Here is a 12985-nt window from a genome sequence, read left to right on the forward strand (position 1 = left end):
CTAAGAATCGTCTTGCAAGGAGTCCCCAGATGTATGGAATGTTTCTAAAAACTTGTACTATCAATATTCCAGGGGCTAGTAATTTTGTTTGTTAGTTTTTGTTTTGTTTTTGTCATAGGGTTCTGGTCACTAACCTGTCACTAACAGCTTGCTATCACACAAACCTGCAAAGGTCTAATCCTCTTTGGACTGGATAAAGTTGGAAGAAAAAAGTGGAATGCATATGGGATGGAGCTGACCTATGAGAGACTAGTTAACAGACTGATTAAACAGACTAACAAATCCTGGGAACCTTTCACTTGAAATTAATGATTACTGAGAGGGATAAAGAATGATTTGAAGTAAAATTAGAGAATAGAAATAAATGGATGAAGACAAGGAGATGGAAGTTGAAAGTAACTCAGGCGAATGTTTCTCAGAGCAAGATCTATTTGACCAAAGAGCAGCTTTTTTTAGCTAAACGTTGGAAATTGTTTTAATAAATGATGCAAAGCAAAACAAAACCTTGCAATATGAATTTTCAGTACATGACTACTCAATTGTTCTTTGATTTGCTCTTACATCTCCTTTACGAATGCAGATCATAGTTCTATGAAATCAACCTTGTCTTCTACCCTATATTCTTATATCCTATAACCTTGTCTCTAAACTGGAGAGATTTAGGCTTGACAGATGAACCACTTGCTGGCTGAGGAGTTGATTGGCACGTCACACTCAGTTGTGGTCAATGGCTCAATGTCCAAGTGGAGAGCAGTGACAAGTGGTGTCTTCAAGGGTCAGTCTTTAGCACCATCTTTGTTGGTGACGTGGCCAGAGGATTCAAGTGCACCCTCAGCAAGTTTGCTGATGACTCCAAGCTCTGTGTGGTGTGGTAGTCATGCTGGAGGGAAGGGTTGCCAGAGGGATCTTGACAGGATTGAGCAGTGGGCCTGTACATTCCTGAAGTTCATCAAGACCAAGTGAAAGGTCCTGCACCTGGGTTGTGACAATCCCAAGAATCAATACAGGCTGGGAGGAGAATTGGGACTGAGAGCAGTCCTGAGGAGAAATATTCAGGGGTGCTGGTTGATGAGAAGCTCAGTATGTCCCAGCAATGTGCACTCACAACCCAGAAAGCCAACCATGTCCTGGGCTGCATCCAAAGCGGTGTGGCCAGCAGGGAGAGGAAGGGGATTCTCTCCCCCACCTCCACTCTGCTCTAGTTAGTAACTTTTTCCTTCAGAATCTAATGTGCTTTCCTTGTGGTCCTGCTATATAGAACAGATTATTTTCCTCATACAGCAAGTGGTTCCAGGAGAATTCATGTGTCTTGTAACCGAGAGTTTCTTTCTTGGATTTTTATGTAAAAAATAAAAAATCCTTACAATTAGGTTTTCTCTTCCTAAAACTAAGTAACTATGAATAGCAGGCTGTGTTTACATCAATTTATACAGAGAAACTACTTTTTACCTTAGCCATTAGCTTACTTTCATTTATTTGTGCAGTGCTAGCCTGAGAATTGCGGGTGGTTTGACCTACTGTACAAAACAGACTCTAGAATTCTACCCTGTCCATCCTGCATTAAGCTCAAAAACTTCTGTATCAAAGCAGAGAACAATGGGTCCAGCCTTTGAGGTCACTTGCTGTAGATAAAATGTAATGTTATAGATACTCCAAATAATATAAATAGATGGGTTTTACTCTTCCAAGTAATGAAGACAGTTTAGAGCAACTGTGTATATGGGTAAACCGCTTTTCATTACAGAGCCATAAGGGATTCATCTTGCTTCTGTATCACCCTTTCTTGATTCAGGGATTGTCCTTGTCATTTACAGACACAGCACATTGACCTGTATGCAATTCCTTCACAAAAACATGCTAGGATATTTCTGCTTGGGAAATATTTTTAGATATTGTTTTCAACTGAAATAAAATCTCAAGGGTGACCATGTATGGGCTGTAGAGAAACAAGACAGATTTTTGTTATTCTTTTAATACTGAATCAGTTATGTTCCATCAAATGGTTTTGCTTTTGTTCGGAAGTTCATGATAGTCTGTGAAGTCTGTGCTTTCCAAAGGCTGAAGAGGGAGCTTAGCAACTTGAATTCTTGGTAATGGATGCTCTAAACCTTGTCTTTTTTTGGCTGTGATGTGTGATTCCATCTTTCTGCTTTCCATTCATCTGCAGTGGAAGCTTACAACTGGCCCATAATAAGACAGTGACAGAACTGTGTCAAACTCTTCAAAGTTATATTAAGAAGATAACACAAATAGCTTCATCGGAAAGAAACAATTTCTTATTGTCTGCTCATAAATTCAAGCTCTTTCAAAATAACTCTAATGGGAAGTAATTAGTTAGAAAGAGGATATTGTAATAGGCACTGTACCTCAAAAAGATTGTCTGAGCCAGCTAATTGGCATTTTTTTATTTTCTACAAGGATAGCCAGCATTGGAATAAAAATTCTAGCTTGATTATATTGCCTTCTTCTTTTATACAATTCACACTGTGCATTTATCTGTATGCAATGTGACTGTAATAAAACTCCTGATTAACTTTTTCAATGAACGCATGCTGGGTATTTGTGGTGTACTTTTCTGCTTACCTTGCTATCTGAATGGAGACCCAGCATAGTTGAATTTCTTTTTCTAAATCAAAAACCACCTGTCTTAAATAGGTGCATCCCCAGCCCCCTTGCCAGCGTGGCAGTACGAGGAGGAGAAAAGGCCTTGGCTCTCTGTAAGCCCTGCTCAGCAATAACAAACACATCTCTAAATTATCAGCCCTGTGTTCAGCACAAATCCAAAACACAGCCCCAAACCAGCCACTGTGAAGAAAATTGCCTCTATTCCAGCTGAATCCAGCACAACACCTCTACCTGAAAATAGCAGGTCCAGTAAGGGAAGTTCCTGCATTGGCATGGAAATGCTCTCGTATTTCATTCCACAGAAATTTTATGTTTCTTTGATTCAGTTGGATGTGAAATTGGTAAACCTGCTGTGCAGTTCTCCACCAGCTTTGACGTGATTGACTGTGACTTAATATTCCCAGCTGAGGGTTGTTTTCTTCTCTTGATATAGTTCCCTTCCAAACCCTTGTCATTTTTCTCTTTCATTGGATCTTGATTTCTAAATGATTGTCCTTATGCTAACCCTAGGACATGCAGCTAACACTGAAAATGGATATGTTTGTAGCTCCTTAAGCTTTTCTAGCCTCTGATAAAAATGAAAAGAACATGCTCTTGATCATGCAGCCAGATACATTGTGCAGACAGCTGTGTGGTATTTTTCTGCACTGTGCTGGTATTTTTCTGCAAAACCTCTAAGATTGAGACCCATCCTGTTGTTTAAAGGGTATGGGGATCATACTTTTTTTTTTTTTTTTTTTTAAATATGCAAAATATTACACTTGAAAATTACTGATAGATTTCCAACGAAATATCCTTAATGGTGATTTTTTTAAAATAGCTATATTCTATCATATTTTTCTCCTTCTACTGTTTTATTCTTGGTGTTGTAGTCCTTCATGCTTCTTGCCTTGAATACCTAGAAGAAAAGAAGTGTAGACAGACCTGAAATAGAAGCTGTGTTGTTTTTTTCAGCTGTGTCTTTCCCCACCCCTTATGTTCTAGTTTCATTAAATGAAATGTTTTTTTCTTTTTCATTTTACATATGAATAGTTATGGAAATCAAATTGTTTGTCCAAGATTTCCTAGGTACCCTATGATAACAGTGAGTTATGCCAGATCAGTTGGCTCCTGGCCTAATCTTGGACTAATCACAACCATTCCTTCTAGCCCACGCCACCACTGAGAATATTATTTCTATACAAGATTGCATTTCAGTAACCAACCAACCAAACAAAAAACTTGCAAATTGCCTTATTTCAGTAGTTTTGCTATTGTGTTAGTAACTGCTCACAATATTTTTCCTTCAAGAAAAGTATTTATGGACGTTTAGGATCTCTCATAAGTTTGTCCAGTCCACATTTATTACTCTTCTTTTATTCTTCTTTTAATCTGGTTTTTTTTTTTTTTTATAGTTGCATAACATTGCATTCTTGGTTGGAGGGAAAAATCTGTTACTACATCTAAATCACCTTTGCCCATGATTCTAGCTTCCCCTTCAGAACTCTATTAATATTTTTTGTTTCCCATATGCACTTTTTCTTTCCCATATGCACATTTTTGCCTGAAGCAAACTATTCTCAGCATTTATTTTTGGTGTATGTCCAACATTGCTGTAATCCAGTTACAGTTATTTGTGCTGGTACAATATCAGCTAAATCTATTTGCTCCATTTCGTCATGCCTACTTAATATTTTAAAAAGAAAATTAGTGAGATTTTTCCACAACAGTATTGGGTCAAACTCAGTTCACACAGTATATTGTACAATATTTAGTTTTGCTTTGTGCACCAGTTACTATCAAATTAGGATGACAGTTGGGCATGTGGATTTGAGCCATGTGTTGATCCAAGTTCATCCAGAGGTGCGTGCCATCCTCTCTAACACAATGGTTCAATTACAGCGGATGAAATTGCATTATCTTTTGAATCCATCTTACCATGTTGTCCGGCAATTAGTCGCACATATGCATCCCATATTCAAGTGTTTTTGTCTCACATAGGCAGTGACAACCTTTAAAAAAAAGTGTTGCCAGTAATAAAATTTATTTGTAGGAATTTTTTTCTTTACTAATTTTTTGAGTATGAAATACCCTGAATCTACCCAACACTTCTAAGCTATGCTCAGTGGTGTCAAATGGTGTAGCAATGACTTGAAGTATCTTCTGGTAGACAAGTTTTTAGGTGCTCAGGTTTGAATTTCCCTTGAGCACTGGAGGAAAGCAGCTTTCTGGGCAGCTCGCACACCTTCACTTCTTATGCTTGACTAAAACTGCAAAAGATGGATTCAGTGTTATGTAACTTTACAGTTACTTTACATGTTGCAATGATTACCTTGTAAACTCCCTTAGCTCAGATTTTTAAGTGCTGGCTTCCACATCTGTGGTTGCAATTCAGAAGTGCATTAGTATTTCTTTTTCAAACATGAAGTGACCTTAACTCTGTGCCAAGCTCTGTGGGTTCTTGCAGTTGGGTTTCTGTTACGTGAGAGTATATCTTGTACGATTTTGGCTGTTCAGTGAAGTTCTGAATAAACCTTGCAATATCACATCAGTTTAGTACAGCTGGGACAAGCACCTTGAATGAAAACACAGCTAAAACTGATGTGAGCTTCACACGCAGCATTTTGAACTACAGTGTTGTCAAAATATTTTCTCCACTGTTAGAACATTGCCATAATTTATTAATTTTTTTAATCAAGAATTACTGCCAGGGTTTATTGTTATGCCTTTTAGCAGTGTCTAAGTTTTGAGGAATTTTAGGTTAGCTATGCAGGAGGAATTAAATAACTGAATCAAGTTTTCTTGCCTCAAAGCATTTGTAAAAACGCATTTATCTCACTTAAAAACATATTTTCAGATAGTCATAGTTGTCTCTTTGCCTTTAGACAAATTCATTTTAGATGTTGTAATAGTAAAATTATGTATATTACAAATTCATTTTAATTTTTATGTATACTTGAATCCTAACTGAACACCAACAGACATAAAAGTATTGCTAGGGAGTCTTGCATATGTTTTTAGAAATACATTTTTTATTTTCTATTGCTAAATGTAGCTGAGATATGCTTAAGTTAAAAGAAAATCTAAAAAAAATACACACATATATGAGTCCAGGATCCAATGAGTGTCTTATGGGCCTAAGGACTTAGGTACCTGAGACTGGAGAATACCCCTAAACATCTCAAGGTGCTCGCAACAATCAGCCCAGAATTATTCACTTTACACACCTGTCACTTCTATAAGAAATAAAAGAAAATACTTGCAAAGAAAGAATTCAGGAGAAATTAAGGAAAAGAGATTGTAGTAGTAAGGAAATCCCAAGAGAGGATTTACAGAAAACTCTGTACAGAAAGTTATTGGCAAGCACCAAAGAAATTTTAAGGGGTGAAAAACAGAGGAGAAAATGAGATATCAATCAGAATCTTGAGGACCTTACACATAACAAAATATATTCAAATTTACATATATAGGATGCTGGAGAGCCATTAATTTCTGGCATATGTCTTTTTGGCTTTATTTTTAAATTCAGCCTCTTGCTCTCTCTGCTGCGTTTGTGCACATCAGCCTGTGCACATTAGCACATACCGACGTTCATGCTGTGGTTTAGCATTTAGGGCAGATAACATTCTTCCTGGACTTGTCATTTGCATCTTCTGATGCAATTTTGTTGACAAGGTCTTTTCAGGCATGCAGGGAAAAAACCACTCCCGCATCTGTTGGGATCATTGGTAAAGGAGTATCTTTTTCAGTACTTTGTCTAGATGCTATTTCCACAAGCAAGCCCTTTGCATGTAAAACGTGCTTCAGCAGGGTACCTGTGACTTGTGTCAGGGTCGGCTAGGAAATGACTAAATCTTCCTGAAAATTGCAAGAGTGCTTTTTGTTGGTTGTCGGATTTTTTTTTCCCCCCTTTACCGTGGTTTGTCATCCAGAAAGGGATGCAGGCGTGCGTCCCAGCCACGCAGAGCATTGATTGCTTCTGCCTGCAGCGGGGATGCTGTCAAGTGGCTGCGCGAGTGGAGTCCGGTATTGACACGGGGCTGCTGGGCAGCGGCCCCCGCCAGCCCCGGCCCCGGCCGCCGCCATGCCCCGCCGCTAGCCCGCGCTGCCCCGCCGCTAGCCAGCGCTGCCCGCGGGCTGGCCGGGCCCCGCCGCCGCGCCTCGCCCCCGCCGCCGGCAGCGCGTCCATGCCCAGTGGCCAGGGCGAGCCCCGGGTGCGCCATGCACGCGCACCTTCCCAGGCAGCACAGCTGTGGCAGGGGCGCCGAGGGCTCGGACGGCGGCAGGAATGTGCCCCCCGCCGCCAGGGATGCCCACTGCGCCTGCCGCTGGCACCAGCATCCACCGGGCCTCCAGCACAGCGCTCAGGCGCTGCCCTCCTGGGGACCTGCGGGTGCCGGCCAGGTCAGGGGCAAGCTGGTCCCTTTGTGGGACACGGTGCGGAAGAGCCCCCCCAGATCCCCAGCCAAGCCCCAGGGCAGCCCGGGGCAGTGGTGGTCAGAGTGCGCCTGTGTCCACGGCTGGGCCCCCCCCGTGCAGGTGAGCTGATTCTTCACTCTCCAGGCGACTTAGAGGATGCTCCAGGGAAAGAAAGTGAGGTTTGGTGGTGTCGACAACTTTTTGTGATGTGTCTTGACGTGTGTTTAGTGGTTTATTCTGGAAATTCTGTGTGCGAGGGCAAGCTGTTGGGTGGTCATCTCTGTGTTTGAATATTGCTTCTCTGTTGCCTATGAAAATTGTGGGCTGTTCTTGGAAAGGTTTCCTTGTTAAAATGTTTTGGTTTGTGCCTCCACGTTCTGCAGACTTCCTATTCCATTGTGCTGTATAGAACTAACGTGTTTGTCTCCCATGTGTAATGTATTTTGTGAGCTTCTGTAAACAGTTTGTTTTCAAACATTGCATTAAGTTAAAATTATATTTTAAGAGACAACATGGGCGAGGAGTGTTAGGTTTACTGATAAGAGAAAGTGTGACCTGTTTCTCCTCTTTGGAACTTCAAATGTAGTTGAAATCCTTAATAAATATGAAATAGCTCTTTAGCTTTCACGAATCTATAGATTTTTATTTAATGGCAGGGCAGTGTATTTTCAAATATAAACCAAGCAGTGTCTATGATGTGTGCAGTTACCTGTAAGCAATTAGACTGAAACCCGGCACTGTGAAATAGAAATCTCAGTGACACTCATAGTGTGGTTAATATTAAAAAAGCATTAAAACGACTTCCACTGATTCATGTTTTGATGTCTCACTTAGAAAACTTCCAGCTTATTCAAAAGCTTTCTCTCATGGCAACATCAAATGCTTTTGTCAGCATTTCACAATAAAAAAGGCAGAATGTATTGTTGAAATAAGTTTTTCAAATATATCTTTACTTACTGATACAGTATACATTAGAGGTTAACTAGCCTTAGCCCACGCTGAACATGTGCACTCTCTCTAGAGATTACATCAATTCTTTCATGGAAATGGTTTTAATATATTTTCACTGTACAGAAAAGCAATAAGGCAAAGGATTGTCAGATAGTGTAGCTGTATTTTGTCTTATGGTCTAAAAAAGAGATGCTCTGTTGACTGAAAGTGATTGTTCTATAAAAAAAGCTTCTTTTTTTTTTTTTTCCCTCAAATCTAGTATGAAATGGAAAAACTAAGCTGTCGGTTATATTTTTGAGTGACCGAAATATTGCATGTGACTACAATGTATTTTATATATGTTCTTTCATATACAAAGCACATACAGCTATTTATGCTGGAATAAAGCCAATGTTAAAATAATATATAAAGCATTGAATTAGACTTTTTTCTAATTTGAATTATAAAAAGCTCTAACTATTTTCTTGGGCTCTGAGGATTTTTGATTTGGAAAAATCTTGAAGGGAAAAAAATACCTTCAAGAAAAGAGCTCCTTGGTTTTCAAAGGTAAAGAATTTATAAAGAGAAAATGTAGGAGCATTATTAAAAAAAGTAAAAGGCCCTTCTAAGATTACTTAAATATTTGTGTTATAGATGTATTGTCAAGTTATTTCAGTATTTTTAATACCTTTGTGTTCACATCCTCATGTGTTTAGATAATGTGGAATTATTCAGGTTTTTGTACTTCTTATATTTAATGTAGAACTTTGCTCTGGAATCTTTCTTTACTGTATGTTCTGAATGCCAACTACCTTATTCTGTTTAGGAAGGTCCCTTTCTTGGTTGTGTCTGTAATGAGTTTGTCAACGTGTCTAGGGGTGGACTGATGTACTTGGACAAATACTTGGTGGTTTCAGTGCAGTAGAGTTGAGAGATTATTACTTAAAACAAACTATGTCTTTTGCTCTGTGCAAAGTAAGTGCCATGTAAAGTACGGGCAGGAAGGGAGGAGTGTGTGTACATTTGTTTGTGTGTGTGTGTACATGTATTGTTGTGTGTGCATACACCTAGACAATCATTTTATCAATGGTATTGCATAGAAACAGTATGAGAAAACATTAGAGAGCTGCCCTTAATACGTCTCCTTAGTTTGGGGATACAGGTTGAAGCCAGTGATATTTTTTGAGGGCCATGTCAATGGGGAAATCTTTCTTTCTTGCTAAAATAAAGAGATGTAGCGGAACAGTTATATTTGCTATCCTAAAGAATTTTTTTTAAAAATGGAGAATTTATTTTATATGTCCAGCTTATGTGTAAATGTGAAAATAAGTAAGACACTGGCAGCTTCCAAGGTGTGGAGTGTTTTATTCCATAAAGTTCTGAGCAGATTTTTCTTCTGCTTGACTTCTTTTGGGAGAGACTACTTTCTTCAGACTTAGGAAAGACATAACACCTTGTGAAACTGCTTCTTGATTTAGTACTATAGTACCAAATTAAGTGCACATGTCCTTCATTCCTAGGGTGTGTACTAGACAGCTGTTAATAATGTGTACTTCAGCATCTTGATTCTGACAAAAATGTTGATTCTATTGAGAAGTACACGGCTCCATTTTCTTTACCAGTTTCTTCTTTAGCATGCCAGAGCAAAGAGTGGCACTCTGGTATTATTGATATTTCAACTGTCTTAGAAATTCTGCTTTGCTGGCTTGCATGTTTGTGTTTGCTCATAGTGTCATGTTGAGTTGTGGGTACAAAACTGTTCTCTTTGTATCTGAATAGAAATTAAGTTTGAATTACAAAAAACACCACAAAAAAACCAAAACCAACCAAAACCCCCCTAATTTTGAAGGTGAGTTGAAATCATGTTTACATGGAAATTTGATTCCAAGACTTAATTTGGCCTTTAACTTCCATTCCTTTTTTGACAAACACATTTACAGTTCTGTTTCTTTATTTAAAAGAAAAAGGGGTGGGGGGAAAACTAAGAAGAAAAGTAAGTTAATAGACAAGTTTTAAATGTCCCTGTTGCTTGAAAATATTTTTTGTCTCTGCAGTGCACTGGGTATCTCTAGCACCATTAGTACCATGGAATTGTATAATTTGTGTGATTCACTCAGGGATTTCATACTTCAGATCACTGTTATGCTGTGAGAAATTGAGCAAAATTTGAGGGTGGAAGAGGGCTTTGCAGAGGCACGGAGGTGGCCTGGTATTTTCCATGGGTCATTCTAACATGGGATGTGGTTTGTAACATTGGATGGACTTTCCCTATAGGCACCTCTAGTTTGCTGGCACATGCAATCCACCAATTACTTAGATTAGAAATATATGTGTAGCTGAAGGTGTGCAATGAACACATTCGTTGTGTAGAAAGGACAGAGGGATAGGATCTGTATTGCCCTGATTGTATATTGAAGAGGAAATTGCAGAGTTTGTGTTGCTGTTCTTGTTTTAGGAAGTCCAAAGTATAAATTTTACTTTGTGTGGTCTGTATGAAAGAGATCCTCCTCTAAACACTTTCCCAGTTTGAGTTTTCAGATTTCTAGAGCTCAAGATTATCCTTTTGAAGGGGAAGGAAGGTTTAGAAGTAGATTTCCATCTTTGGCTGTTTCCAAGTTCAGAAGACAATATTGGACTCCACTGAAATTTAGCTAAATCTATTTGCTGTAAAATTTTTGGCCCTCTATTTTGAAATGTTCTCAAAGAAAATCATCTCATAGCAGATAGTGTCCTGGATGTGTCATCTGCAAAAGTGCATGTTTTTGTGCAGTTTTGTTTTGAAAACTTTCATGGAAGTGTAAATGTTCACCTATTTTTGAATAGTTTACTGTCAATGCCATCTTTGACTTTTTTGGTGTTTTGGGGTTTTTTACAATCAATATCTGAAAAGATTTTTTGTACTCAGTGTCTTTTAGAAGAAATAGCTTCACTGTTGTGTTTTGTTACCTCGTAGAGGCTTGCAAGCTAAACCCTAGGGTATAGATGTGGCATGGCTTTAAAAGGGCAGTGAGCAGCCAGATTCTGAAGGATCCACTGAGAATGGTCTTTTGTGTTTGGAGGCCGTTTGCGCTAGTGCTGAAAGTCCAGTATTTCATTTGAGAGCTCTTTGCATGGCAGGATGAGGTGGGAGCTTTCTTCAAGGCATTCCGCCTCAGTACTAATGCAGAAGGTCTACTCCAAGAGATACTGGCTCTCCCAGCAGCATGAAGAAATGATTTGTCATGGGTTGTGTTTCTGAAAGCTTAGATCACTCCTTTCAGTTCACAGATTGCCACGTGCATCTGGCCGTTCTTCTGGCAAGTCCCTCCCGGCTATAAAGTTACATCAAGCTATTTTAGTTAGCTAAGGGAAAGCTTTTCAGTCTAATCTAGTGTGTTCAAGTGCTAGTAAAATAGCAGTTAAACAGCAAATAAACAGCAATAATTGGCTTTTAAACTTTTTTTTTTCTTTTTAATCTTCAAGGCGATATGCTAGATGGTATAAATTGAATTAAAGTTTCGATAGGAGTAGCTGGGCAATTTTTCATGGGGAAGAAGTTCATATCCCATTCTCAGGGTGGTATGCACTTATCAGTAGATTTAGATGACAGCTCTTAATTCAGGATCTTGTCTTGGATTGTTCCTCAAGGTGCATTCATAGAAGTGAGGTCATTGAAACATTGTCAGCAATCTGTGCAGCTGCCATGTAAAAGATGTACAGATGCAGAAATACAAAAGCTGTTAACGTATTCTTTTGAAGATGAGTGCTATTGTTCTAGCCATTCCTGTATCTAGTCCCTCTTACTGACAGAGGACTTTGATGAGTCTGCGCCATTCTGAGTAGCATTCAGATCTGATTCTCTCCCAGGACAGCTGTTTTAGAAAACTTTGATTTTTTCATCCATGTTTAACCTATTTCTTCTACCAAAACCAGGAAATCACAGTTACTACTGAATTCATAGCAGTTATGTTTGGCATGAAAAGGAGATCAAAGCATAGCCTGTAGAGGGCAGCAATTTCCTTTAGTCATGTAGGGAGCAGTTCTGGTCAGAAGTAACATGGAAGTTAGGCCTTCCCATGGAAGTGGTGGAGTCACCATCCCTGGAGGTATTTAAAAGGCTTGTAGATGTGTTGCTTAGGGACATGCTCTGGTGGTGGGTTTGGCGGTACTAGGTTAATGGTTAGACTCAGTGATCTCAGAGGTCTTTTCCAACCTCAGTGATTCTATGATTCTGTAATTGTTTGGAAATATGTGTCCTTAGTGTAATGGTTGTTCATGTAACTCCAATCTGAATGGTATGCAATGAAAAGGCCAGAAACTCCAGAAACTAAGTGTGCTGAGGCCATGGTAGGACTTTCTCTCTAAACTTGGAAGTCCCATTTTTGGGTGGTTTTGGTTTGAGTTGGTTGGTTGGTTGGTTTTTTGTTATACAGAAAGGGAAAAAGAAAACACTAGTGTTAGTAATGAGGCTTTGTGGTCTTCAGATTCAGGAACCTGGAGATATGTCAGTCACTCCAGATTTTCCACCATCTCATGAGAGGTAATTCAGCAATCCCTGCCTTGATTGACAATGTAGCATTGCTTTGCGAAGGCTGCTGGTAGTAAAAGAAAAGTGGATATTCTTTTATCTGTTGTATAATATTCTGTCTCCTTCTATTAATGTACCAGGTCTTTATCAGTGTTAATAGTTTTGATAATACCTATATATTAAGTGTTAGCAAAGAAATTTAAGAAATAGGCATGATTACACAGATCATGACAGTATTTGGGTGCAAGGTGTTCCATATATTTTCCTTTAAATACAGAAATGGATGTACTATGTACTGTACTTACCAATGATAGTAATGATTTATAGTTTAATTACACATTTTTTGGCTCCTGCTGATTGTTCACTCATAAATATCTTAATGCCTAATTTGCATTTGTTGCACCATGTTTAGAATTGTATTTATTTAAACCCATGTTTCAAAGTTTCTCCTCCTAGATGTCCCAAAAAACCAAGAACATTTTCTCCCCTTGATATGTAATTTGGTTACTGGGATTTTCAGAGGGG

General features: G+C 38.9%; 1 protein-coding gene across 28 annotated transcripts in view; it reads left to right on the top strand.

Moving 5' to 3' along the window:
- The window catches only part of DLG2 (discs large MAGUK scaffold protein 2), a 1000200-nt gene that overhangs the window by 569052 nt on the left and 418163 nt on the right, over positions 1–12985 (top strand). For 5 of the 28 annotated variants that reach the window (XM_048294448.1, XM_048294450.1, XM_048294455.1 and 2 more), the window contains exon 1: positions 6811–7143. The exons of the other annotated variants lie outside the window; for them this stretch is intronic. In XM_048294448.1, coding sequence (XP_048150405.1) covers positions 6826–7143 — 318 coding nt within the window. In that variant the 5' untranslated portion in view covers positions 6811–6825. Of the gene's footprint in view, positions 1–6810; positions 7144–12985 lie in introns of those variants that run through there. 28 annotated transcript variants of the gene reach the window in all.

This window comes from Corvus hawaiiensis, chromosome 2, assembly GCF_020740725.1.
Source record: "Corvus hawaiiensis isolate bCorHaw1 chromosome 2, bCorHaw1.pri.cur, whole genome shotgun sequence".
In the NCBI taxonomy this organism is placed as follows: Eukaryota; Metazoa; Chordata; class Aves; order Passeriformes; family Corvidae; genus Corvus; species Corvus hawaiiensis.